A 25035-nucleotide genomic window follows, 5' to 3' on the forward strand; every position below is an offset into this window, starting at 1 on the left:
TATTTACTAACACATAGCTGTAACGATGGTACCATTTTACTGTCGTAGTAAATTTTGTAACCCCAGTAAATTCACTGCCATCTGTCGACACACTTTAAAACTAAAAATGAAGATTTATAAAAATACGATAGAATGTATTTAAATATAGATAAATGATTTTTTTTATTTGCATTAATTATTTTTATGATTTTGACCCATGTTCTTTCACTGATATGCGTTAAAATTGTTAAATAACAAACGAAACCGTCAACGCCATCTATACGACTGTAGGCCAAAACTAGTAGCGCCCTCTGAACGAGAATCAAATTTTCTTGATTTTCGAGGCACGTTTTTTCCTTAGACTGTATCCATCTATTACGGAGTTATACCTATCTTTGATGGTACTAACAATATTGTATGGAATTTCGAACGTTCCGAAATAAAGATGTTTTTTTTATTTTTTTAGGTCCTTTCGCGCAGGGGCATTTACCGCCGGACACCAATATAGTTACGCGCTTGAGATAGAGATAGGAATAGGCGGGTTGATATATGAAATTCTTTGTGTTTGGCGTCCTTACTTTAGTCATTTTTAGGGAAAGGGTAAAAGCGGGACCCTATTACTAATAAGACTTCGCTATCCGTCCGTCTGTCACCAGGCTGTATCTCATGAACCGTGACAGCTAGACAGTTGAAATTTTCACAGATGATTTATTGCTGTTTATTACGACAAAATCGCAATTTTACTTATTTTCCATACATTCAAGATGGGATCTCAGTGACCTTCACGTCACGTTCACTTATCGTTTTCTTACGAGCGAGTGAAGTACGACTGTAGAACTTTGACTATAATTTCTGACTTTTATATTGCTTTAACGCAATGGGTCCCATATAGACATTTGATCCCAAAAACAAACCCGATCGCTTGATACCATTAATAAAAAATTGACATCCAGCAGTAACTTACGAGTATATCATAGAGTAACTTATACTAGAGCGGTACTGTCATAGTAAATTTTGTAACCCCACTAAATTCACTGCCATCTGTCGACACACTTTAAAACTAAAAATGAAGATTTATAAAAATACGATAAAATGTATTTAAATATGGATAAATGATTTTTTTATTTGCATTAATTATTTTTATGATTTTGACCCATGTTCTTTCACTGATATGCGTTAAAATTGTTAAATAATAAACGAAACCGTCAATGCCATCTATACGACAGTAGGCCAAAGCTAGTAGCGCCCTCCGAACGAGAATCAAATTTTCATGATTTTCGAGGTACGTTTTTTCCTTAGACTGTATCCATTTATTACGGAGTTATATCTATCTTTGCTTATATTGTATGGTTGTTCGTCATATAAATAAATAAAATAAAATATCTACGAGAACATCCGGATATCATCATCTTCTTCGCGTTGTCCCGGTATTTTGCCACGGCTCATGGGAGCCTGGGGTCCGCTTGGCAACTAATCCCAAGAATTGGCGTAGGCACCAGTTTTTACGGGTTTACTGATGTTTCGGCGAAAATTACTTGCCAACTTTCAGTTCTCAAACTATTTATCCCATATTTTTAGTTGGGCGAAATTTCATTTCGCAAATTTACATAATCCAACTTAACCTAACCCAACCTAGTACGTCATTTTCATTTCGCAAGTATGGGGTTGGGAAATGAAATGGTTGCGAAAATAAAAACTTGCTAAAATTTCATTTGGGAAATGAAACTGATGCCATAAGTTTGTTGGGAAGTGAAATTTGGCGAAAAATATTTTTGCTAAACGGCGGTATCCCGTTTTTACGAAAGCGACTGCCATTGCCATCTGACCTTCCAACCCCGAGGGGGAAATAGGCCTTGTTAGGATTAGTCCGGTTTCCTCACCATGTTTTCCTTCACCGAAAAGCGACTGGTAATTATCAAATGATATTTCGTACATAAGTTCCGAAAAACTCATTGGTACGGGGTTTGAACCCGCGACCTCCAGATTGCAAGTCGCACGCTCTTACCGGCCACCAGCGCTCTTTACATCTTGACATACGAAAGAATTGTTGTCCAAGCTGAAACGGAGACCTCGCTCTCGCTCGGTCATTAAACTCACATTTGTCGCAGTCCCCGTTGGGTAGCTTGTTGAGGGTGTGCGCGAGCGCGTGCCAGAGCTGCGGTCGCGCAGCGAACGGCGCCGAGTGGACCAGCTGTGGGTACTGCAGTACCCATTCTAGGCACACTTTCACTGGGGACAATTAATAGATACACCCCAGGCCAAAAGTATGGAAACAACGTTGTTTTCTTTAATATCTCATGTTTCTATATTTGTTGTATATATTTGTAAACTAAGACTTACATTAGGCAAACCGAAAAGATTAAAAATACACGCTTAATATCAAAACATCCTAAAGTATTGTCAAAAAGCTAAAAACAATAAAGTAGGAAAAAGTTACATAATTATAACTACCCTTTAATTACATGACAAAATGTTGAATTGGCAACTATCACAGCCAGAGTAATTTACTTTTAAAATGTTCTATTATTATTTTTACCAAATTGTCAATGAGTAGTATAAAATCCATCGCTTAAAAGATCACACTTTTCTATTGAAATACAAGCTTGTTTCCATACGTTTGGCCTGGGGTGTATAGATAGATATACATATTCACTTAAAAAATATCACATATTCACAAAAATATCGTCAAATGTAAACCAAAAATAATATAAAAACAACAAAACGAAAAATATGATAATCATACATACGTGAAAATAAATAATCCCTAGCGAATAACATTTAGATTGCAATATTTACGAAAACACACATATTTAAATAAACTGCAGCAATTTTAAAATGATTTGGTTATTATAGTATCAAAATCAGCGGGATTGCCTCTTATTTACTTTTTAATTTTTTACTTTTTCGTTCTAAAACTCCCGATAGTCAATGGCATCCCAGTCATTTAGCCAACATAATAAAAGTATTAAAAGAAATTTAAATATTAAATAACAATTTAATGAATAAAATAAGCAATTTTTATATTATATTTTATTTTTATTTTATTTTATTTTCACGAGCATAGTGCTAAATAACTTTAATAACCCATTTAATATCGTACAAACGTTTTACTGCTGCTGGCTGCTGGCTGTATAAGATACTGCCTTTGCTTATTTACGCAAGTGTATGGTTTAAGTCCGCTCCAGACTACGCGGCGCGAAGCCGCGAATGCGAGTGTGGAGTCGATTTCGCTGATTAGCGAACAAGACTCCACACTCACGTTCGCGGCTTCGCGCCGCGATTCGCGCACGAGTGTGGAGGGACCTTTAAAAAATATTTTTGGTGTATTCCTTTTGATTTCCGCCTTATGATATTAAGTTAATACAATTCAACAAAAGAAATCAAGAATAATTTAAAGCTTTTCAAAAGACTGTCTCATTTCAAACATAGACAGAGAGAATCATACTATCTTTGTCTTACACTAGTACTAGCGCCCAAAAGAAAGGGATGAGTATAATTTTCCTGGTTGTTACTGACTGACAAATTGGTTTGACCAACTATATTTTAACAATTTACTTACATAATTTTAAAATTAGAACAATTGTTCCAGGCGGGGAAATAAAGACACTATTTTTTAATTTTGTTTCCACCCAGTTGCTCGTGGGACGGGAACGCAGAGGAGTACAACACTTTTCTGCACTAGAGCAGAAACGGAACCTTTTTCTGCACACCTTTTAGAAAAACAACGACCCTCTTTCAGAGCATGAGAAATGAAAAATAAATTAGTACCAATGAAAACCTGCAACACGGCGAAGGCCAAATATAATCTTGCCAGTCTTTACATACTTAATCATTTTTTTGGATGCGTATGAAAAAAATTACTTACGTGCAGGCAGCGCCCGGTTTAAAGGGGTCTCAGCCGTATGTGACGGCAGTAAGAGCGCCAGAAGCGTGCCCACAGCCAGCGTTTGGCTCAGCGATGCGGCTGTGGATTCGCTCTCGCTTAACGCTTGCTCCGTGGCCGTCAGCTCGTCCGTTGTTGTGTGGACTAGCCATATTATGACGCAAACCATCTGTAATAACATAAGCACAGAATAAGTAATAGTATTATCATACAGAACGACCACGCACCGCCCCGCCCTGACTCGCATTACCTCGCCCTGCGACAGAAATCTGGCGAACTTCTGGCGTACTCTCAGTACTATTTTTAAGCAACTTATTCACACTATGACGCATGCCGCGTGTACAGACGTGCCGTTCACACATAGAAACGCGAGTGATATTTTGATGTATAGCGTGTCCGCCCTGTGCCATAATAAGTTTCTCAAGATTTAGGCATATTAAATATACCGGGTATTTCCTGTGACAGGAGCATTAAATTGAACTGGAGTCTGTACACTTCAAACTGACCAACATTTGTTCAGTAACTTTTAAAAATAACTTGTGTTTTGATTTTCATTACACTTTAAAGTTTATTCTAAGACGTAATGTATTGCTAAATTTGTTATGTTTAAAGGGTGACAAGCAACGTCAAACACACAGATGGCAGCGTACATTGAAAATAATATTTAATTAGTATGAAAAAGATATAATTTAAAAATTTCATAATTTAAAAAAGTTTCTGAACAAATGTTGGTCAGTTTGAGGCGTACAGCCTCCAGTTTAATTTATTGCTCATGTTACAGGAAACACCGTATATAACGTAAAATCATCCAAATAGCAATGTTCTGCCACCAGAGTGCAGCACTAGCCTTTTTAGTAAACCATAGAGTAACTTATACATACTGTACCTTTAACAGGTTTTTGACAAGTTTTCAGAGATAATAAAATATGACATTGATGCATCAAGGCGGTTTGTTTACAGAGGACCTACCGGGAAACGCGAATCCGAAATTTCGCTATCTGCCTCTTCATCGCTCGAATATGCAAGAGTGACAGATATGTTAGATAACGAAATTTCGATTTTCTTGTTTCGATTGACGCAAAAATCGGCAAAAAAATCACGTTAGTTGTATGAGAGACCCATTTAAATATTTATTTTATTATGTTTTTAGTATTTGTTGTTATAGCGGCAACAGAAATACATCATCTGTGAAAATTTCAACTGTCTAGCTATCACGGTTCATGAGATATATAGCCCGGTGACAGACAGCGGAGTGTCAGTTATAGGGTCCCGTTTTATCATTTGAGTACGGAACCCTAAAAAACACAGTCGAGTCTTCAAAGTCCAGTCTCAACCGAAACTAATGATATTAATGATTAACTTGTGAACGTCAGAGGTGGTGTTATTTTCAGAAAAATGTAATAGTTTAATATGCATTACCTTTATAATTTTTAACTAACACCTGACGTTTCGAACGTGACGTTACGGTCGTGGTCACAGGCAGACTGGCGAGGAATTGTATCGACATCTTGCTGCGCGATTTTTGCGAACTACCCGCATTTGATCTTGATTATTAACCCTTAAATGCATGATTTTTTATTTTTGGTTTGGTTTAAAGGTGTGTTCAGAAACTTAAGCTTTTTTCTGTTGAATCTGTGAGCTGTCCAATGCTTTGTATACATTTGGCAACAATATGCATTAAAGGGTTAACTTGTACGCTAGAGTTGTCACTTTGCCTACACCATAGAGTAACTTATACTAGAGCGGTACTGTCATAGTAAATTTTGTGACCCCAGTAAATTCACTGCCATCTGTCGACACACTTTAAAACTAAAAATGAAGATTTATAAAAATACGATAAAATGTATTTAAATATAGATAAATGATTTTTTTATTTGCATTAATTATTTTTATGATTTTGACCCATGTTCTTTCACTGATATGCGTTAAAATTGTTAAATAACAAACGAAACCGTCAACGCCATCTATACGACTGTAGGCCAAAACTAGTAGCGTCCTCTGAGCGAGAAACAAATTTTCTTGATTTTCGAGGCACGTTTTTTCCTTAGACTGTATCCATTTATTACGGAGTTATATCTATCTTTGCTTATATTGTATGGTTGTTCGTCATATAAATAAATAAAATAAAATATCTATGAGAACATCCGGATATCATCATCTTCTTCGCGTTGTCCCGGTATTTTGCCACGGCTCATGGGAGCCTGGGGTCCGCTTGGCAACTAATCCCAAGAATTGGCGTAGGCACCAGTTTATCTATTACGGAGTTATATCTATCATTGCCTACACACAACACTCACGACATCCGATGGTAAGTGATGGGATGTTTTTTACATTTTGCTAATAACTGGATTCCACGAAGACAAAATCCCCTGTCCATCATTTTGATTAAGTGTAAGTTTAAAATTATGAGTGAAAATCGTGTTAGTTTATAACAATATATATGCCCATTATTATTTATCTCCACGGGACTTAATCGCGTAAAATAGTTTTAAATTTACCTCCGACGTTTCGAGGACGGCGTTGTCCCCGTGGTCTCGGAGAAGACTGGCTAAAGTTGACATCAACATCTTCTAGGCGCGCGAGTTTTTCACATGGAACCCAGTCATTAGTAAGTGTAAGCGAAACCAAATATCGAAAGTTGAAAAATCGAATATTGTGAGTGTTGTGTGTCGACCCGGTAGCATCCCTAGTGCGCAAAACGTTCAAGTTAATAAACAAGACCAAGTGCGGGTAGTTCGAAAAACTCGCGCGCCTAGAAGATGTTGATGTCAACTTTAGCCAGTCTTCTCCGAGACCACGGGGACAACGCCGTCCTCGAAACGTCGGAGGTAAATTTAAAACTATTTTACGCGATTAAGTCCCGTGGAGATAAATAATAATGAGTAAAAATCGTGAAAATTTAAATCAATATATATGCCATTTTCAACCAAAAGGGTACTTATTGTCGCTTGTAAATAAGGCGCTATTTCCATATAGCTTCAATTAGAAATCAACCTTATCAACAAGCGACGATGTGGTACCTTTTGGTTGAGAACGTCACATATTGTATTACCTTTGTCAAAGTCATGGACTCAAAACTGTCGGTGGCCACCAGAGACGTGAGAGACGTGTTTAGGGTCTCTACTAATTGATCGGCTACTTCCAATCTGCAAACAAATATATATTTTTCACCTCAGCCGTTTCATAAAGTAACTTATACTAGAGCGGTACTGTCATAGTAAATTTTGTAACCCCAGTAAATTCACTGCCATCTGTCGACACACTTTAAATCTAAAAATGAAGATTTATAAAAATACGATAGAATGTATTTAAATATAGATAAATGATTTTTTTTATTTGCATTAATTATTTTTATGATTTTGACCCATGTTCTTTCACTGATATGCGTTAAAATTGTTAAATAACAAACGAAACCGTCAACGCCATCTATACGACTGTAGACTGCCAACTATAGACTGTAGCGCCCTCTGAACGAGAATCAAATTTTCTTGATTTTCGAGGCACGTTTTTTCCTTACACTGTATCCATCTATTACGGAGTTATATCTATCTTTGGCCGTTCGAACAAGCCTACTTTCCTCACTCCAGGGAGTGAAACAAAGTAGCTTTTTAATTTAGTGAAGGTGCAGTTCCGAAGCAAGCGACACTGACGACACTGACGCCACTGACGCCGCGTTAGTATTGCCGCGACAGAGCGACAGTACGAGGTTCTATATAAATAAATGATGTATTTATATAAAAACCAGCCAAGTAACATTTTGTCAAGGCGTTAGAAGTTAGAATTGTCTCTCAAATAAGGATATAAGGAAGTTGGTATAGGGAATCAATAAAAGCCGGCCAAGTGCGAGTCGGACTCGCGCACGAAGAGTCCCGTACCATTACGGAAACAGCAAAAAAATCACGTTTGTTGTATGGGAGCCCCACTTAAATATTTATATTATTCTGTTTTTAGTATTTATTGTTATAGCGGCAACAGAAATATATCATATGTGAAAATTTCAACTGTCTAGCTATCACGGTTCATGAGATACAACCTGGTTCCGTAGCCAAAGGGTAAACACGGGACCCTATTACTAAGACTCCGCTGTCCGTCTGTCACCAGGCTGTATCTCATGAACCGTGATAGTTAGACAGTTGAAATTTTTACAGATGGTGTATTTCTGTTGCCGCTATAACAACAAATGCTATAAACAGAATAATATGAATATTTAAGTGGAGGCTCCCATACAACAAACGTGATTTTTTTGCCGTTTTTTGCGTAATGGCACGGAATTTTCGTGCGCGAGTCTGACTCGCACTTGGCCGGTTTTTTTTAATTGGTATTAACTCTGAGACTAGGCAAATTACAGAAAAGTTTATAGGACATTTTAGTGTTTAAATATGATCAGGAATACGCTGTTAAAATTATTCGGTATCCTCATGTTACACCGTGTAGATTGAATCATAGAGTAACTTATACTAGAGCGGTACTGTCATAGTAAATTTTGTAATCCCAGTAAATTCACTGCCATCTGTCGACACACTTTAAAACTAAAAATAAATATTTATAAAAATACGATAAAATGTATTTAATGTATGTATGTATGTAAACACTTTATTGTACATAAGACAGATTACAAACACAATAAAAGAACATAAATATATACAATGTACAAAGGCGGACTTATCCCTATAAGGGATCTCTTCCAGTCAACCTTTGAGCAATTGAGAATGAAACAATAAACAGATCAAGAATAGAAGATTTAAATATGGATAAATGTTTTTTTTATTTGCAATTATTATTTTTATATGATTTTGACCCATGTTCTTTCACTGATATGCGTTAAAATTGTTAAATAACAAAAGAAACAGTCAACTCTATACGAGTGTAGGCCGAAACTAGTGGCGCCATCTGATCGAGAATCAAATTTTCTTGATTTTCGAGTCACGTTTTTTTCCTCAGACTGTATCCATCTATTACGGAGTTATATCTATCTTTGATTGTACTGTACCTCTCTCCTGTGTGTATGTCGTGCACGGCGCGTATTAACAGCGTGACGTATGCGTGCGCGTCACGCGGCGGGGCGAATGAGGGAGCGGATGTAGCGCGGATGGGGAGGAGGGCCGGCGCTGGCGGTGCTACTTGGCTGGAAACAAATAGTAGATACATTCAATGAGGATATAATTAGATAGAGCGGGGACTTCCGGTTCGAACGCCATCTTGATAGTAGCCTCGTGATTAATTCCTTTGTTTTTTGCTCATTAATATTGTTTAAAGTGTAAGTGTAAGTGTAAAGAGAACAAAAATAATCGACGTAAACCACACTATGAAAAAACTAAAATGGAAGTGGACCGGCCACATGCTCCGAGACAAAAGAGAAAAATGGTCAAAAGACATCACAACATGGTACCCAAGAGACGGAAAAAGGGATGATGGAAGACAAAAAATGAGATGGGAAGACGAGTTCAGGCAGGTGGCTGGAGCCTTCTGGAGAAGACAGGCTCTGGACAGGGACTCGTGGAGGAATATGGGAGAGGCCTATGCCAAGGGCAACCAGACAAGACGTCTGCGGAGAAAGGCTAGCAGTAAGCAGTAAGTAAGTAAAGTGTAATATCGATAGCTTTATTATACAATAATCTAATGTGGTAGTGTGCAGTGAATGGAGAATTAATCTCAAAGCGTGTTTAACCACCATTTTGGAGTCAACGGCCGGTAGTCCACGTGCTTCTCGTAAAATCCAGCTATCGGTTTTAGGAGACAACTACAACAACCACCGAACAGCGTCGTGCTCTAAGAGCATTTATTTTGTTCCCACCCTTTTACGTGACATTGGCTACGGGCAAACCGCCCTCAAGTCCATCAAGAAAAGAAAGAAATAGATAGAGCGGTACTGTCATAGTAAATTTTGTAACCGCTGTAAATTCACTGCCATCTATCGACATACTTTAAAACTAAAAATGAAGATTTATAAAAATACGTTAAAATGTATTTAAATATGGATAAATGATTTTTTTTATTTGCATTAATTATTTTTATATGATTTTGACCCATGTTCTTTCACTGATATTCGTTAAAATTATAAATAACAAACGAAACCGTCAACGCCCTCTATACGAGAGTAGGCCAAAACTAGTGGCGCCATCTGATCGAGAATCAAATTTTCTTGATTTCCGAGGCACGTTTTTTCCTTAGACTGTATCCATCTATTACGGAGTTATATCTATCATTGGTAGTACTATTAGTTATTCTGTAGTTGCAACATCGACATCAAAAATGCGTTTTGCACTATGTAACAATAAAAACTTGTTTTTTTAGGGTCCCGTACCCAAAGGGTAAAAACGGGACCCTATTACTAAGACTCCGCTGTCCGTCTGTCACCAGGCTGTATCTCATGAACCGTGATAGTTAGACAGTTGAAATTTTCACAGATGGTGGTGTATCCATCTATTACGGAGTTGTATCTATCTTTGCTACTAGCAAAGATAGATATAACTCCGTAATAGATGGATACAGTCTAAGGAAAAAACGTGCCTCGAAAATCAAGAAAATTTGATTCTCGTTCAGAGGGCGCTACTAGTTTTGGCCTACAGTCGTATAGATGGCGTTGAATTTTAACGCATATCAGTGAAAGAACATGAGTCAAAATCATAACAATAATTAATGCAAATAAAAAAAAATCATTTATCTATATTTAAATACATTCTATCGTATTTTCATAAATCTTCATTTTTAGTTTTAAAGTGTGTCGACAGATGGCAGTGAATTTACTGGGGTTACAAAATTTACTATGACAGTACCGCTCTAGTATAAGTTACTCTATGCTACTAGTGAGCCACTCACCCAGCGGCGTCCTGCAGTGTCCTGGCGAGGTTGATGGGCGCCGGCGGGAACGGCGCTCGCACCAGGATGGCGCGCACGTGCCAGTAGATGGCGCCCAGGCGGCGCCCGCGACGACGCGCCAGCAGCGCCAGCTGGTTGTACGGCTGCCCGGAGTGGGGGGAGACCACCAGCGCGTGCCTGTGTGATGTTAATGTTGTGACTAACTGTAGGTGGGTCCACACTAAAGAAATCGGGGGGCATGGTGGAAGAATGAATGCGCGAGCCCATGATGCCCCCATACAACGTCTGAGAGGGTGACGCCGCAGGGGATGTTAGTGGGTATTCTCCTCCCCATCCTCTGGTTAGAGGATGTTTGGGAGGAGCGAGTCCCACATACCACCCCCCCCCCCCGGCTTCCCCAGCCCGGGGGGTGAGATGCGTAAAAAAAAAAAAAAAAATTATCCCGTGACCGTATCAGAAACACGTGTCAATACCATTCAGACCGTTCTATTGGTTTGCCGCTGTCTCTGTAACATTTCGCAAGAAAGAACGGGAAAGATCATGCGCGCCAAGTGTCAATTTTGATCGAATTTTGTCGATTTTTATTTATTTTAAAAACGTTACACTACAATATCGAAATTCGAAAGCTATGAAATTATTATTTAAGTTAAGATTGTTTTTTCTTTTATTTTGTTTATAGTATCACATAATAAATAACCGAGTAAAGTTGGATTAAAAGTCCGAGTTAGAGGTTAATTTGGGAATTAATTGTATCGAGCGAAGTGTCATAATTCGTGTATCGGAAGCTATGATATTAAAGATAATATAGTCAAGAACTACATATATTTTTTTCACGTCTACGAATATCAACGCCTCTTAGAAAAACAGGATCATATAAGGAGATTTTTCGCCTTCTGGCTCAGGGAACCTGGACGTATTTTTGTTACGCGAATAATTGTCACAAGCTGATGCACGATTCAATCCATTCCGAACACTGAAAGTTAGATCGTCCACATTTAGCGTAACATGTCCTGTAGCGATGCCACGTGGTCCGGTCCGTCGTCATGTCACAAGTGTGGACCCACCTTTATACACATAAACACACACACGCACGCACCACAGAACTAATAGTTGAAAAATTACAGCGAATAGGGATTATGACGCATGTTGAATTTTATAACAAAATCTAGTAACATAGATAGCAAATGAGTAATTTATCACAATAATGTAGATATTAAAATAATATATGGAAATAATACAAAAATACAATCACAATCGGGAAAATCCTGAAGAAAGGCCAGGTCAAGAGCACCCTAAACCGGCGAGCGTGTATGAGGAATGTTATGAAAGTGAAGGAAGCGAAAGAGGTATGTCAGGATCGTAGCAAGTGGAAATCCGTGGTCTCTGCCTACCCCTCCGGGAAATAGGCGTGATTATATGTATGTATGTATGTACAAAAATACACAACTTGAAAGTTTCAAAATGTAAGTAATTTTTCAAGTTCCAAAAAAGATAAAGTATGGGTACCATTCGATTCCTAACATCTAATCCAAAAAAAGATTGTAAAACAACTATATACATAAACGCAATATTTCATCGACAAAAACGTAATTTTATTGTTTTGTCCATACATTCAAAATGGGCTCTCAGTGAACTTGACGTCACGTTCACTTATCGTTTTGTTAGGAGCGTTTCGCGAGTAAAATACGACTGTCGGACTTTTGACTATCATTTTTGACTCTTGCATTACCTTGTATAAATAAACCTGATAGATTGATAAAATTTGTCATCTAGCCTATTCTACGCAGACGAAGCGCGGGCAAAAGCTAGTACCCTAATATCCAAAGAAGCAAAGAGGATATAATAAGATAGAGCGGTACTGTCATAGTACATTTTGTCACTGTAAATTCACTGCCATCTATCGACATACTTTAAAACTAAAAATGAATATGTATAAAAATACGTTAAAATGTATTTAAATATGGATAAATGATTTTTTTATTTGCATTAATTATTTTTATATGATTTTGACCCATGTTCTTTCACTGATATGCATTAAAATTATAAATAACAAACGAAACCGTCAACGCCCTCTATACGAGAGTAGGCCAAAACTAGTGGCGCCGTCTAATCGAGAATCAAATTTTCGTGATTTTTCGAGGCACGTTTTTTCCTTGGACTGTATCCATCTATTACGGAGTTAAATCTAAAGTAGTACCTGTAGAAAGTATAAGCCACCCTAGGCTGCTGCCTGTATCGCGCCAGGTCACCTAGATGCACTAGGCAGTGCTGGCATATGTAGCGCGCCGCAGCGGGGGGAGGGAGCTTGGGGCCCGCGGGGGCGGGGGCGGGGCTCCAGCCCTCCACCCAGCCGAGAAGGGAGGCACGACGTCTGAATACAAGAGACATAGGACTAGTTTATACACCTAAGAGCGTTTTCACATTGTCTTTCTGTATTTATTTATTCATTTGATAAATACTGATAAGGACTCGCGCACCGAGAGTTCCGTACTTTTTTAGTATTTGTTATTATAGCGGCAACAGAAATACATCATCTGTGAAAATTTCAACTGTCTCGCTATCACGAGATATGTAGCCTGGTGACAGACAGACAGACGGACAACGGAGTCTTAGTAATAGGGTCCCGTTTTTACCCCTTGAGTACGGAACCCTAAAAACGATAGATAACGCAAAAAAGGCGGATTTGATGCCATATGGCACTCTCTGCAGCTGTTTTTCTCATAGACGCCTTCCGACATCCGATATCGGAAACGTGCTTCCGATAAATTCAGCCATGTCGAAGCCCCCCGTCAGCTGTCGGACCGATATTTGTTTGCGTGCGTATATTTGGGGCATTTTCTATGAAAAGGGACCTTATTGTCGATGGCGCTTACGCCGCACAGCGTCGCGCGGCATTGTATTTATATCGGAGCATCGTTTATAATGGCGTAAGCGCCATCGACAATAAGGTCCCTTTTTATAGAAAATACCACATTTTATTAATTGTTCAAAATAGTTCAATTTACATTGAAACAATTGACACTTAAGAGTTGCATTGTGTAACTATATAGGCTGAAGCATAATTTTCAACGGTTTTGTTACATTTATTTTGATTGGTCTCTGCAAAGATAGATATAACTCCGTAATAGATGGATACAGTCCAAGGAAAAAACGTGCCTCGAAAAATCACGAAAATTTGATTCTCGATTAGACGGCGCCACTAGTTTTGGCAGTAGTTACTCTCGTATAGAGGGCGTTGACGGTTTCGTTTGTTATTTATAATTTTAATGCATATCAGTGAAAGAACATGGGTCAAAATCATATAAAAATAATTAATGCAAATAAAAAAAATCATTTATCCATATTTAAATACATTTTATCGTATTTTTATAAATCTTCATTTTTAGTTTTAAAGTGTATCGATAGATGGCAGTAAATTTACAGTGGTTACAAAATTTACTATGACAGTACCGCTTATAATATTATATCCTCTTTGGTCTCGGTGACCGGCTACAAAACCGTTGAAAATAATGCTTTATTATCTGATGTGGTTGTAAATACCTGAAGGGCAGGTCCAGTTTAAAAACAGTGCATATCTGGTGCAACAGACACAGGTAGAAGCCGGCTGCCGCTTGAAGCACCCATGACAGCATGGCGGCTCCCTCACTCCGAAGCGGGTTCTGCAAACAACCAGATGTTGATTACGTTGGGCTATACCTCCGGTGGGATATACCTCTGGTGGGCTATACCTCAGGATGGCCTATGGAACTCCATGGTGGAATGTCATCGATCCCAGTGCCCCCTCAGGAAGGCAAAGAGGGTGAAACCCCGGAGTGGGTTTAGTGGGTAGGGCCAAATTCTCCCCCCCTCTCGCCAAGAGAGGGAGGAGCGGCGAGTCCCACACACCGTGCGTAAGTGCATTCCAACTCCGTAAAAAAAAGGCCTATGGAACTCTCCGCGCGAGCTCGGTTTTATGCCTACGAAACTCGTACCGCCGGCGGTACAAAAGCCAGTTGGTTGCCACACGCGCTTACGCACGTCACCGCGCGCTATGCCAAAGAAATGTCTTCGTCACGAACAAATAACACAGCTTGTAGAGTGGATGGATACAGAAACAACAAAAAAAAAACAAATAGTTTTTTCCTCTTTCGACAGATGAGGAAAAGTAAGTAGACATTCTCAATATAGGTACTTACACCTTCTTTGACATGATGTTTTTATTTATTTATTTTTACATGTAAAATATACTTTATTACAGTTAGAAAGACATACGATAGAACTCGACTTTTTAAAGCCGCGTAAAACTTATGGCTCACTTGCGTTTCTATGTGTGAACGGCACGTCTGTACACGCTTCATGCGTCATTGTGTAAGTTGCTAAATAGTACTGAGCGGTCGGCAAACGGCCGTCAATCTGCTGTCGCGGGGCGAGGTAATTCGAGTCGGGGCGGGGCGGTGCGTGGCCGTTCTGTATGATAATACTATTACTTATTCTGTGCTTATGGTGAGGGTACTGGTTTACCTTTCTATCTTTAGAAATCGCCTGCAGAGCCTCAATCTGCTGCTTGAAGCCGACATTCCAAAGATCCTGCTCGACCTTCTTATCCAGAGCATAGTCCAGATCCAGGACCAGGACCTTTTGGTAGATCTAGAAAACAAATCACATTATATGAACATGATATCCCTTCAGAGGTTTCCCGAGGGTCTGCAGTATGGGGTTCTTCAAAAAAACCAATTTTTTCAAAACGTTTTTCAATATTTTTCAATAAAAAGACATGTCAAGATTTTTTACCTCTTTTCTAATGCTAAAAAAACGCTATAGGAGCATTCAATACTGCTATGTAATGAGTATTCTTGTGTACAATAAGTTGCCATATGAAATCAGACAATTAGCCTCATGCATGAAGTTTATATTTGAACGAAATATGTTTTATTCGCATGTTTGTTACCGTTATATCATGTTACAAATGCATTTCCGTTTTTAAATTACCATTTAATTACTTAAAATTATAAATAAAAAGTACAAAAGTTTGCCCGCGAAAAGCTAGTGAGCGAAACGCTCGAAACGCCACGTGACGTCACGCGTTCGACAGATTAGTGTCATTAGTAGCAAACGTCAGTTGGGCCGCCCAACGTGTGACGTCATCACGCTCTGTCGAATTCGCGCCAAAAATTATGAGCGTTTCAACCGCTCAAAAATTTTCCACATTTTAAATATTTTTTAATAAAATAATGTTAAGGTTTACAAAAGTATTTTTATCATTTCCGGTGTTCCAACGATATAAATTATGTATCCAAAAATAAAAATAAACTCATGCATGGAGCTAATTACCTGACAAATTATTTACCACCAGATTACACAAACGGCTAAAAGACAAATGCTTTTACTCATTAAACGATTTTCTGAATGATTCTGTTTACTGACACTAGACTAGATATAATTATAATACTTAATGGATTATTAAATAATATACTTGAATGTATGTACTATTAAACTTTATGTGACTTGCATTTTATATTAATCATTTTAATAAATTTGTTTTTCAATATTAATTTTGAAATTGTAATAAAAATTCTTATTTAGTTTTAAATTTGCATGCCATTTTTTGGCTTAACATGTGATACTAAATCAATTCATTTATAACATCTGTATGTAATTACCATGTTTATTCAAATAAATATTTCATTTCATTTCAAATGCAATGATTTGTATGTAATTTGTTTTTCGCTCCTAATTCTCATAATATAATATAATAATCAAAATATCGAAAAAATCAAGTGGCATATGAGCTATGGTCAACATACATCAAATTATGTAAAAATTATTTCCATAATGTCAATATCCTATTGGCAAATATCCAACATCAAAATGGGGATTAAATAACCCGTAACGTACACAATTTAAACAATGTATTTTTTATGTGAAACGTGTTTAAAAAACCCGTAAGGGTCGGATCAAAAACTAAGTAAATAAGTCCGACTCCCGCTTGACTGCACATTTCTAATAGGTTTTCCTGTGATCTATAGGTAAAGATCTATTTTGTGTATTTTTTTCAAAATTTTTACCCAGTAGTTTCGGAGAAATGGACCGGGACCAAGGACGCCGCCACTCTTTCTAGAACGGCAAAGAGTAGAGGACTTTCGCATGATGATCGCCGACATCCGATAGGATATGGCACGATAAGAAGAAGTTTCGGAGATAAAGGGGGGGGGGGGGGTAATTTTTTGCCTATTGTCTTGAATAACTTCTAAACTGTTTATCCTAAAGTTATAAAAAAATATATATTTGAATTCTCACAATGAGCTCTTTCATTTGAAAAACTTTATTTTTCAATTTTATTATTTAACCCCCAAAAGTGGCTCCCGTGTTTAAAATTAATTTGTTTACGTTACAAGTCCGTCTTTGAGTCGCAAACTTACATATGTATACCAAATTACAACTTAATTGATCCAGTAGTTTCGGAGAAAATAGTGACAGACGGACAGACAGACAGACAGACGCACGAGTGATCCTATAAGGGTTCCGTTTTTTCCTTTTGAGGTACGGAACCCTAAAAAAACAAGTAAAATATATGTATATACCTTTTGAAGCTGTTGCTGCAGTGCCCAAAGGTTACGCTCCTGCAGCATGGATGTCTCACTTTTGAATTTCAAAATGTTTTGCTTTAGCTCCTCCGCCTCCCTGAAAACAGACACAAGTGGATGGATCAGGGACATTTCTGTTTTGCAGAACGTGCAGAATGTGGAATGGGTTGCCTCCTGAGGTATTTCCTTTGCGCTACGACATGGGATTCTTCAAGAAGCGGGTATTTAAGGATTTGCCACACTGGATGCGTTCTGCGGGCAGCGGTCAGGTCAAACTTCAAACTTCAAAGGTTGCTGTCAATGTTGGGCATACATAATGCGGGTTTGACCTGACCGCTGACCGCAGAACGCATCCAGTGTGGCAAATCCTTTAGGTTTCTAAAGGGTCGGCAACGCTTAAGTGGCTCCTGTGATGTTGCTTATGTCCATGGGCGACGATGACCGCTTCCCATCCGCCGATGGCGGCTCGTCTGCTCGTTTGGTGACTATCACATAAAATAACAAAAAGTGCCAAAAATGTTTGTTGTAGAATTGGGAATTTTATATTATTTCTACTCAAAATAACGAGCTTTTTCCATTTTTACTGAGAAAAAAGTGTCCCCAGTGGTCCGTTTGGTTACGGTTTTCAATACAACCATATATGACCATAACATAACAGACAAAAAAGATGAATGAAATTTTGGGAACACTGTTTTCTCGTATTAGGATCGAAAGAGCTCGTAATTCTGAGTGGAAATAATATAAAAATTACAAAATTTTAAACGAAAGGGGGTATAACTTAAATTACAAAATAGTAACGTCCATCACCTATTTCTTGCTGTTATTCTGTCCTATTTCGTTTTGTAGCCACTATAGCGGCGCCAAAATTTAAATTGTAATTAGTTACCTTACTTCTTTTTCTTCTCTTTTTCACTCTGCTGGTGGACCTGTCTATTTTTGTGTAACATTTACTTTAATAACTACCGTGTACCTAGCTTTAAGTGTTTAGTAAGTTCTTTTTTTGTAACTGAAGTGGCGCTGTCTGTATAAAGTTTTTACAATAAATGTTTTTTCTTTTTCTTCTTTTGCTTTCTTCTTTCTTTTTCTATTGGCTTGGATACAATAACTACCATGTACCTTGCTTTAAGTGTTTAGTGTGTAAGTTCTTTTTTTGTAACTGAAGTGGCGCTGTCTGTAGAAGGTTTTTACAATAAATGTCTTTTCTTTTGCTTCTTTTGTTTTCTTTTTTCTTTTTTTATTGACTTGGATACAATAACCACCATGTACCTAGCTTGAAGTGTTTGGCGTGTAAGTTCTTTTTTTGTAACTGAAGTGGCGCTGTCTGTAGAAGGTTTTTACAATAAATGTCTTTTCTTTTGCTTCTTTTGTTTTCTTTTTTCTTTTTTTATTGACTTGGATACAATAACCACCATGTACCTAGCTTTAAGTGTTTAGTGTGTAAGTTCTTTTTTTGTAACTGAAGTGGCACTGTCTGTAGAAGGTTTTTACAATAAATGTCTTTTCTTTTTCTTCTTTTTTTTTCTTTTTTCTTTTTCTATTGACTTGGATACAATAGTCACACAGTTTACAACAGGATACAATAGGCACACAGCATGGACAGTTTAATTTTGGCAAGGTAGTGACCCTGCCTGTGAAGCCGATGGTCCTGGGTTCGAATCACGGTAAGGGCATTTGTTTGTGTGATGAACACAGATATTTGTTCCTGTGTCATGGGTGTTTTCTATGTATGTAAGTTTGTATTTATCTATATACTAGCGACCCGCCCCGGCTTCGCACGGGTAGTTTAACTAATTTACACAAAACCTTTACAAATTATACATATAAACCTTCCTCTTGAATCACTCTATCTATTAAAAAAAAACGGCATCAAAATCCGTTACGTAGTTTTAACCTTTTGACCGCCAAAGACGGTAAATCACGTCGTCGACATTTTGTGCCACTCACGCCGCCGACGTCATTTGCCGTCCAAACTTAATTTATCAAAGACTCTTTAATAAATAACTATATTTCTTTGTTTGTATTTGCATTATTTTATTTTGCCCTTCTACTTTATTGTATAACTTTATTACAATTCAACTATGAATAGAAGGTTAAAAAAAAACAACATTATGTTATAATACGACTTACCCAGTAAATAGCATAGCTAGCCACGCCAAAAACGGCACTTGACGTCGCCTAGTGATGTGACCGAGTCATGGAGGAATAATATTATTATATGAAAGTAACAATCTCCTAATAGAAATCGTTTCGCGCAGTTCCGACAAACACGCTAGCGCCATCAATAATAGATATGGCTTAATCCCATACATTTTGTAATAGGAGTTGTTTTTGCTAAAATAACTGCTATTTGTGCTGTTACGGTACTTGTTTTCGTGCTTAATTTAAACAACTTGGTTTGAAAGACGGTACTGACCTTTTGTGATAATGTAACCCCTTATGCATTTATTTTATTGTAACGATACTGCAGTTTGCTAATTAGTAGGTAATAATAATCGACAACGGGTTTGCACATCTCTGAGTAACGCGCGCTTATCAGTGTTCCGTGCGCCCATGACGGCACTTCACGTCCGATGCCTGACGTCACCACCAAGTAGTGATGTGGCATTATTGAGAGATTTGAGTGGAAGTTACAAGTACATTTTGATATTTAAATACGTTATTTAAAGGTTTTTAGTAGAGCTAAAAGCCAGAATTATCTAATATTATATTGTAAAACACCTGTGTAGTGGTTCTTCTAATCTAAGTATGTCAAAAACGAAATCAGTGAAAATATCGATATCCTGTTTTGTAATCACTATTGTTCTCTAAGGTTTTATTTTGCTTCATTGCGGTGTCACGTCGAGTTACGTCAATGCTTGGCGTTCAAAAGGTTAAAGATCTAAGTATACATAGGGACAGACATACATACAGACAGCGAAAAGCGACTTTGTTTTATACTATGTAGTGAAATATGTATATCGTCGCCTAGCACCCATAGTGCAAGCTTTGCTGAGTTTGGGCACAAGGCGGACACGCTATATATCAAAAATCACTTGCGTTTCTATGTGTGAACGGCACGTCCGTACACGCGTCATGCGTCATAGTGTAAGTTGCTTAAAAATAGTACCAAAGATAGATATAACTCCGTAATAGATGGATACAGTCTTAGGAAAAAACGTGCCTCGAAAATCACGAAAATTTGATTCTCGATTAGATGGCGCCACTAGTTTTGGCCTACACTCGTATAGAGGGCGTTGACTGTTTCGTTTGTTATTTATAATTTTAACGCATACCAGTGAAAGAACATGGGTCAAAATCATATAATAATAATTAATGCAAATAAAAAAATCATTTATCCATATTTAAATACATTTTATCGTATTTTTATAAATATTTATTTTTAGTTTTAAAGTGTGTCGACAGATGGCAGTGAATTTACTGGGGTTACAAAATTTACTATGACAGTACCGCTCTAGTATAAGTTACTCTATGATAGTACTGAGAGTACGCCAGAAGTCCGCCAGATTTCTGTCGCGGGGCGAGGTAATTCGAGTCAGGGCGGGGAGGTACGTGGCCGTTCTGTATGATAATACTATTACTTATTCTGTGTTTTGGGGCTAGGTTGATCTGTGTAAGATGTCCCCTAATATTGATTTATTTATTAAGCAGAAACATCTACATATCATTGTGGTATGATATGTAGATGTTTCTGCTTAATAAATAAATAAATATTAAGGGACATCTTACACAGATCAACCTGCTTAGAAATAAAGGAAAAGTGGAAAAACTCGACTGTTTCGGGACTGGGATACCAGCCAATCACTCTGCTAATTGAGCTACCGACACAGAATAAATAATAGTGCTTGGTACAGAAGATTAACTCTCTAACAAAACGCGTCTATTACGACAGATATGACCGCTAGGTGGCGCAAGCGCGCAGGCGTCCGTTCCGTAGCGGTGCGCGGCAACTACTATGGCTAGACACCAACATTGGTGTGGGCCGCATGTACTTGTAGCGACGCGACGAAATCGCGGAGTGAGTCACGCCTGCTACCCAGACTTAAGGCCAGGCCATACCGGCCGCTTGCCGTAGACCAGCACATGCGTGTGCGCTATAATGCTTTAGCCGCGGACGCGCACATCACGCATGTTGTGTGTCGCCTCTCATAAGGATCTATGCATTACAACGCGCACGTACAGGCAGCCCGGTGTGCACAGGCCTTTATAACAGTGAATATTTAGGCACATCCCCAAGGCGCATATAAGGGATATGGTGGAAATAATGTATTTAGAAATTTTGTATCAGATACTACAAACATGCTTTACCTGCGTAGTATTGATGGGCCTATTATGGAAATGGCTAATAACTACTACAGAAATGCATATAAATTTAAATATAAGTAAAAAACTGGCCAAGTGCGTGTCGGACTCGCGCACCGAGGGTTCCGTACTTTTTAGTATTTGTTGTTATAGCGGCAACAGAAATAAATCATCTGTGAAAATTTCAACTGTCTACCTATCACGGTTCATGAGATACGGCCTGGTGACAGACAGACAGACGGACAGCAGTCTTTTAGTAAGGGTCCCGTCTTTACTATTTGGGTACGGAACCCTAAAAAAGATCTCTAAAATATCTTCATTAATACTAAAAATCGCTGAGCATACATGGGTGTTTTAACAATTAGTATGTTATTATTGATTTTAGAGAGGTTTCATAAACAGATTGCATGAATGAAAAGTTGCATCGCAAAATAATTAGTAAATAATAAAAACCACAATAAAAAAGTCCTGCACCAAATGATAAGTAGGTATAGGTATGCCACTGGGAGGATGAACTCAAACGCACAGCGGGCCCGAACTGGAAAAGAGTGGCCCATGACAGACCTTAATGGGAAGAGCTAGAGGAGGCCTCTCCCAAGCGGCACACTGAGTTACGAGACATACTCTAACTCAGAATAAAAGGGCTTGATAGATAGATAGAGGTATGCCACTGGTCCAAACTAGTACAAATAATGAACACGGTGCCATTCGCACAGCAGCTAGCATAATGTGAAGATGCATTCGCTTACAAAATAGGCAGGTCCACACCGCAGACGTGCCTCGGCTAAGGCGGCGCGCGCGTGCACGTTTTCACTGGCCGTATGAGTAAAAACTAGCTATCACGGTTCATGAGATACAGCTTTGTGACAGACGAACGGACGGACGGACAGCGGAGTCTTAGTAATAGGGTCCCGTTTTCACCCTTCGGGTACGGAACCCCAAAAATGGTTAAAATACAAGTAAACCAGCGTTCTGTTACGATAAACGATAAAAAATATATAATTTGCACAGCTTATAAGTATTAACAGTGCTAAAAATAGGCATTTTACACCAATTGTAAGCAAGAAATCATCCAAAAACTTAGGTTACAAAGTGAATGTAATAGTATATCGTTACCCACCTCAACATCTGTACAGCGGCGTTGAGAACCATAATTGTGGAGGCTTGAAGCCTCAAAATGTATCACTGCATCAAAAAATAAAAAGAATATATAACGCGGAACGGTTAAGGTAAAAAAATGTTATCTAAAAACAATCGACTTCCATGCATTTACGTCAAAAGTGCCTGTCAGACTCAGATGTTTTGTTTTTCATTTTTATTTTAACAATTATGGCCTGACTTCGTGTCTTTTAAGCCATCTGTCAGATGGAGCATGAGCAAAGAATATATAATCTTTTTTTTTTTGCATGAGGCATTTTAGCATTTTACACGAGCATGAGGCACAAAGAATATAATACATGAGGCACCTCGTGCCCGAACCATGGCGCGAAGCCGCGAACGCAAGTGTGGAGTCGATTTTGCGGATCTCGGAAATAGACTCCACACTCGCGTTCGCGGCTTCGCGCCGCGATTCGTGCACGAGTTTGGAGGGCGCTTTAAGCGTAAACATAAGCGTGATTGAACTTTTCAACGTGTGAATCGATAATGTATATATTTTTAGAAAATGTGTAATTAAGTTGATTACCTGCATTTTTAATTTAAAGTAAGACATATAATTAATAATGAAATTACGCCTTCTAGTAACTTGACTACTACCATCTACTGCATATTTGTGGGAACACACTACACAAGTGAAGATACATCGATTGACACCGTGTGCTGAGGCTGAGGAACGGTGCGATTGACATACTCCGCGGTTAGGCGGAGAAACATGAAATTGCTCTGATAAGAGCAGTTGGATTGTCCTGAGAAGGACAGTTGGAATATCCTGCAGCATCTTCGTCGGACTCGTCGTGTCTTCTTTCCAAGCAGCGGGGCACGGCGGACCGACGACACGATGTTGACTCCACAGCGGCCGGCGAGCGAAAGGACTCGCGAAGGCGGGCCACTCAGTTTTATAGGCGCGCCGCGCGCGCCTGCGGCATGTACCAGCGTACCTCCTTATCTCTTGTTTCACTCTTCTATGTAAATATGTCTCTTTCTTTCTTTCCACCATTTTTGTATATAAACCGTGTATTCTGTAAATAAATTCATTCAATTCTTGTACATAGACAAGTGTTTCACTTCTACTACAAACCTTCTGATCCTACATAGCCAGCACCTTCGCTATATATTATTTGACAAATTGACATTTTACAATCATAACTTGCATGGAGACTATATAAAAGAGCCAAATCTCTATGTATAAAAAGTGTCCATCAAAAAACAGTAATTAGGCGGCGCCACCATACACCGAAATACTACCAAAAACAACCTACTTAATTTGGTAGGGTTATTTATTGCCTTATATGGTTCATGTTATACTCATGTCCCAGAGCCTAACTAGCGCCACCGGAGAGATTAGGAACTATTATTTAAAGCTGAAAGCGGTCACTTTTGCAACAATTCTGCCATAAGACATTGGCATCCTTTCTATACCATCCATAATAACTTGATTTACTTTTATTTGTAATAGAACTAATAGAATATATATTATATTATTATTCTAGTAAATATATTTTCAAATTAACCAACTATATTAACTAAACAACCAATTAAAACTCAAAATAGCATACATATATTTACTTTACAGTTTGATGTAGTATAAATAAATTATTAGTTTCGCTACTCGACAACAGATGGCGCTAGTCAACAACCGTCTAAGAAATTTCCATTTACGCTGAGTCGAAGTAGAAAGTAACACTAATCATCGGTTTAATAAATTACCTGTTGCATTACGCTATATAGTCATGTTGTAATATTACGCTTTACAGTGCAAATGTTACATATCTCAGCATCAAGATCAAGTAAAAATAGTTCTGGCAGCATAAGCAGAGGCCAAACTACCTATATTATGTGGAATATAATAATATTTGTTCCTCGATTTGTTCAGTTTGTTAGGCGCAATTTGAAATGCAATTTCATTATAGGAATAGGTAGGTTAGGTTAGGTACCTCCTTTGATTGACTTTGATTTTGACAAACCATTAAAAGAGCATAATCACTCAGTGTTGAATTGAGTTTTGTTTCAAAATTAGATATTTTAATATTATTGTATTTATTATACTATATTAGGTATATGTGAACGGCATTTTTAGAAAATTATTGTGAATTGATAGGTTTGTGAAGTTATGTTGTTTACTGACTCGAAAGCTCCAGATTAGACTGTTTCATAAAATTAGAAATTAATTTACTTAGGTACATTGTGTGGAATATTTTCAATCCTTTGTGAGGAGCCTTTTCCCAGCGCGTGTTGGAATATCTTCAAAACGTAGAGGTAAATAAAACCTATCTTTATAGTGCCATAAGTTAGTGCAACTTACCCATTATAGCACGTGGGAATTAGAGACCCATT

The 25035-nt window shown here is 38.1% G+C and overlaps 1 protein-coding gene across 1 annotated transcript in view; it reads right to left on the reverse strand.

Moving 5' to 3' along the window:
* Window positions 1-22836, reverse strand: part of LOC134754722 (uncharacterized) — a 70514-nt gene extending 47678 nt beyond the window's left edge. Inside the window, exons 1-10 of the mRNA XM_063691055.1 lie at window positions 22664-22836; window positions 17242-17341; window positions 15182-15307; window positions 14222-14340; window positions 12879-13052; window positions 10682-10858; window positions 8853-8987; window positions 6915-7008; window positions 3845-4031; window positions 2077-2208 (exon numbers count right to left, since the gene is read on the reverse strand). Coding sequence (XP_063547125.1) covers window positions 2077-2208; window positions 3845-4031; window positions 6915-7008; window positions 8853-8987; window positions 10682-10858; window positions 12879-13052; window positions 14222-14340; window positions 15182-15307; window positions 17242-17341; window positions 22664-22695 — 1276 coding nt within the window. The 5' untranslated portion in view covers window positions 22696-22836. The remainder of the gene's footprint in view (window positions 1-2076; window positions 2209-3844; window positions 4032-6914; window positions 7009-8852; window positions 8988-10681; window positions 10859-12878; window positions 13053-14221; window positions 14341-15181; window positions 15308-17241; window positions 17342-22663) is intronic.
* Between the last annotated feature and the right edge of the window lie 2199 nt (window positions 22837-25035).

Source organism: Cydia strobilella, chromosome Z (genome assembly GCF_947568885.1).
Source record: "Cydia strobilella chromosome Z, ilCydStro3.1, whole genome shotgun sequence".
Lineage (NCBI taxonomy): Eukaryota > Metazoa > Arthropoda > Insecta > Lepidoptera > Tortricidae > Cydia > Cydia strobilella.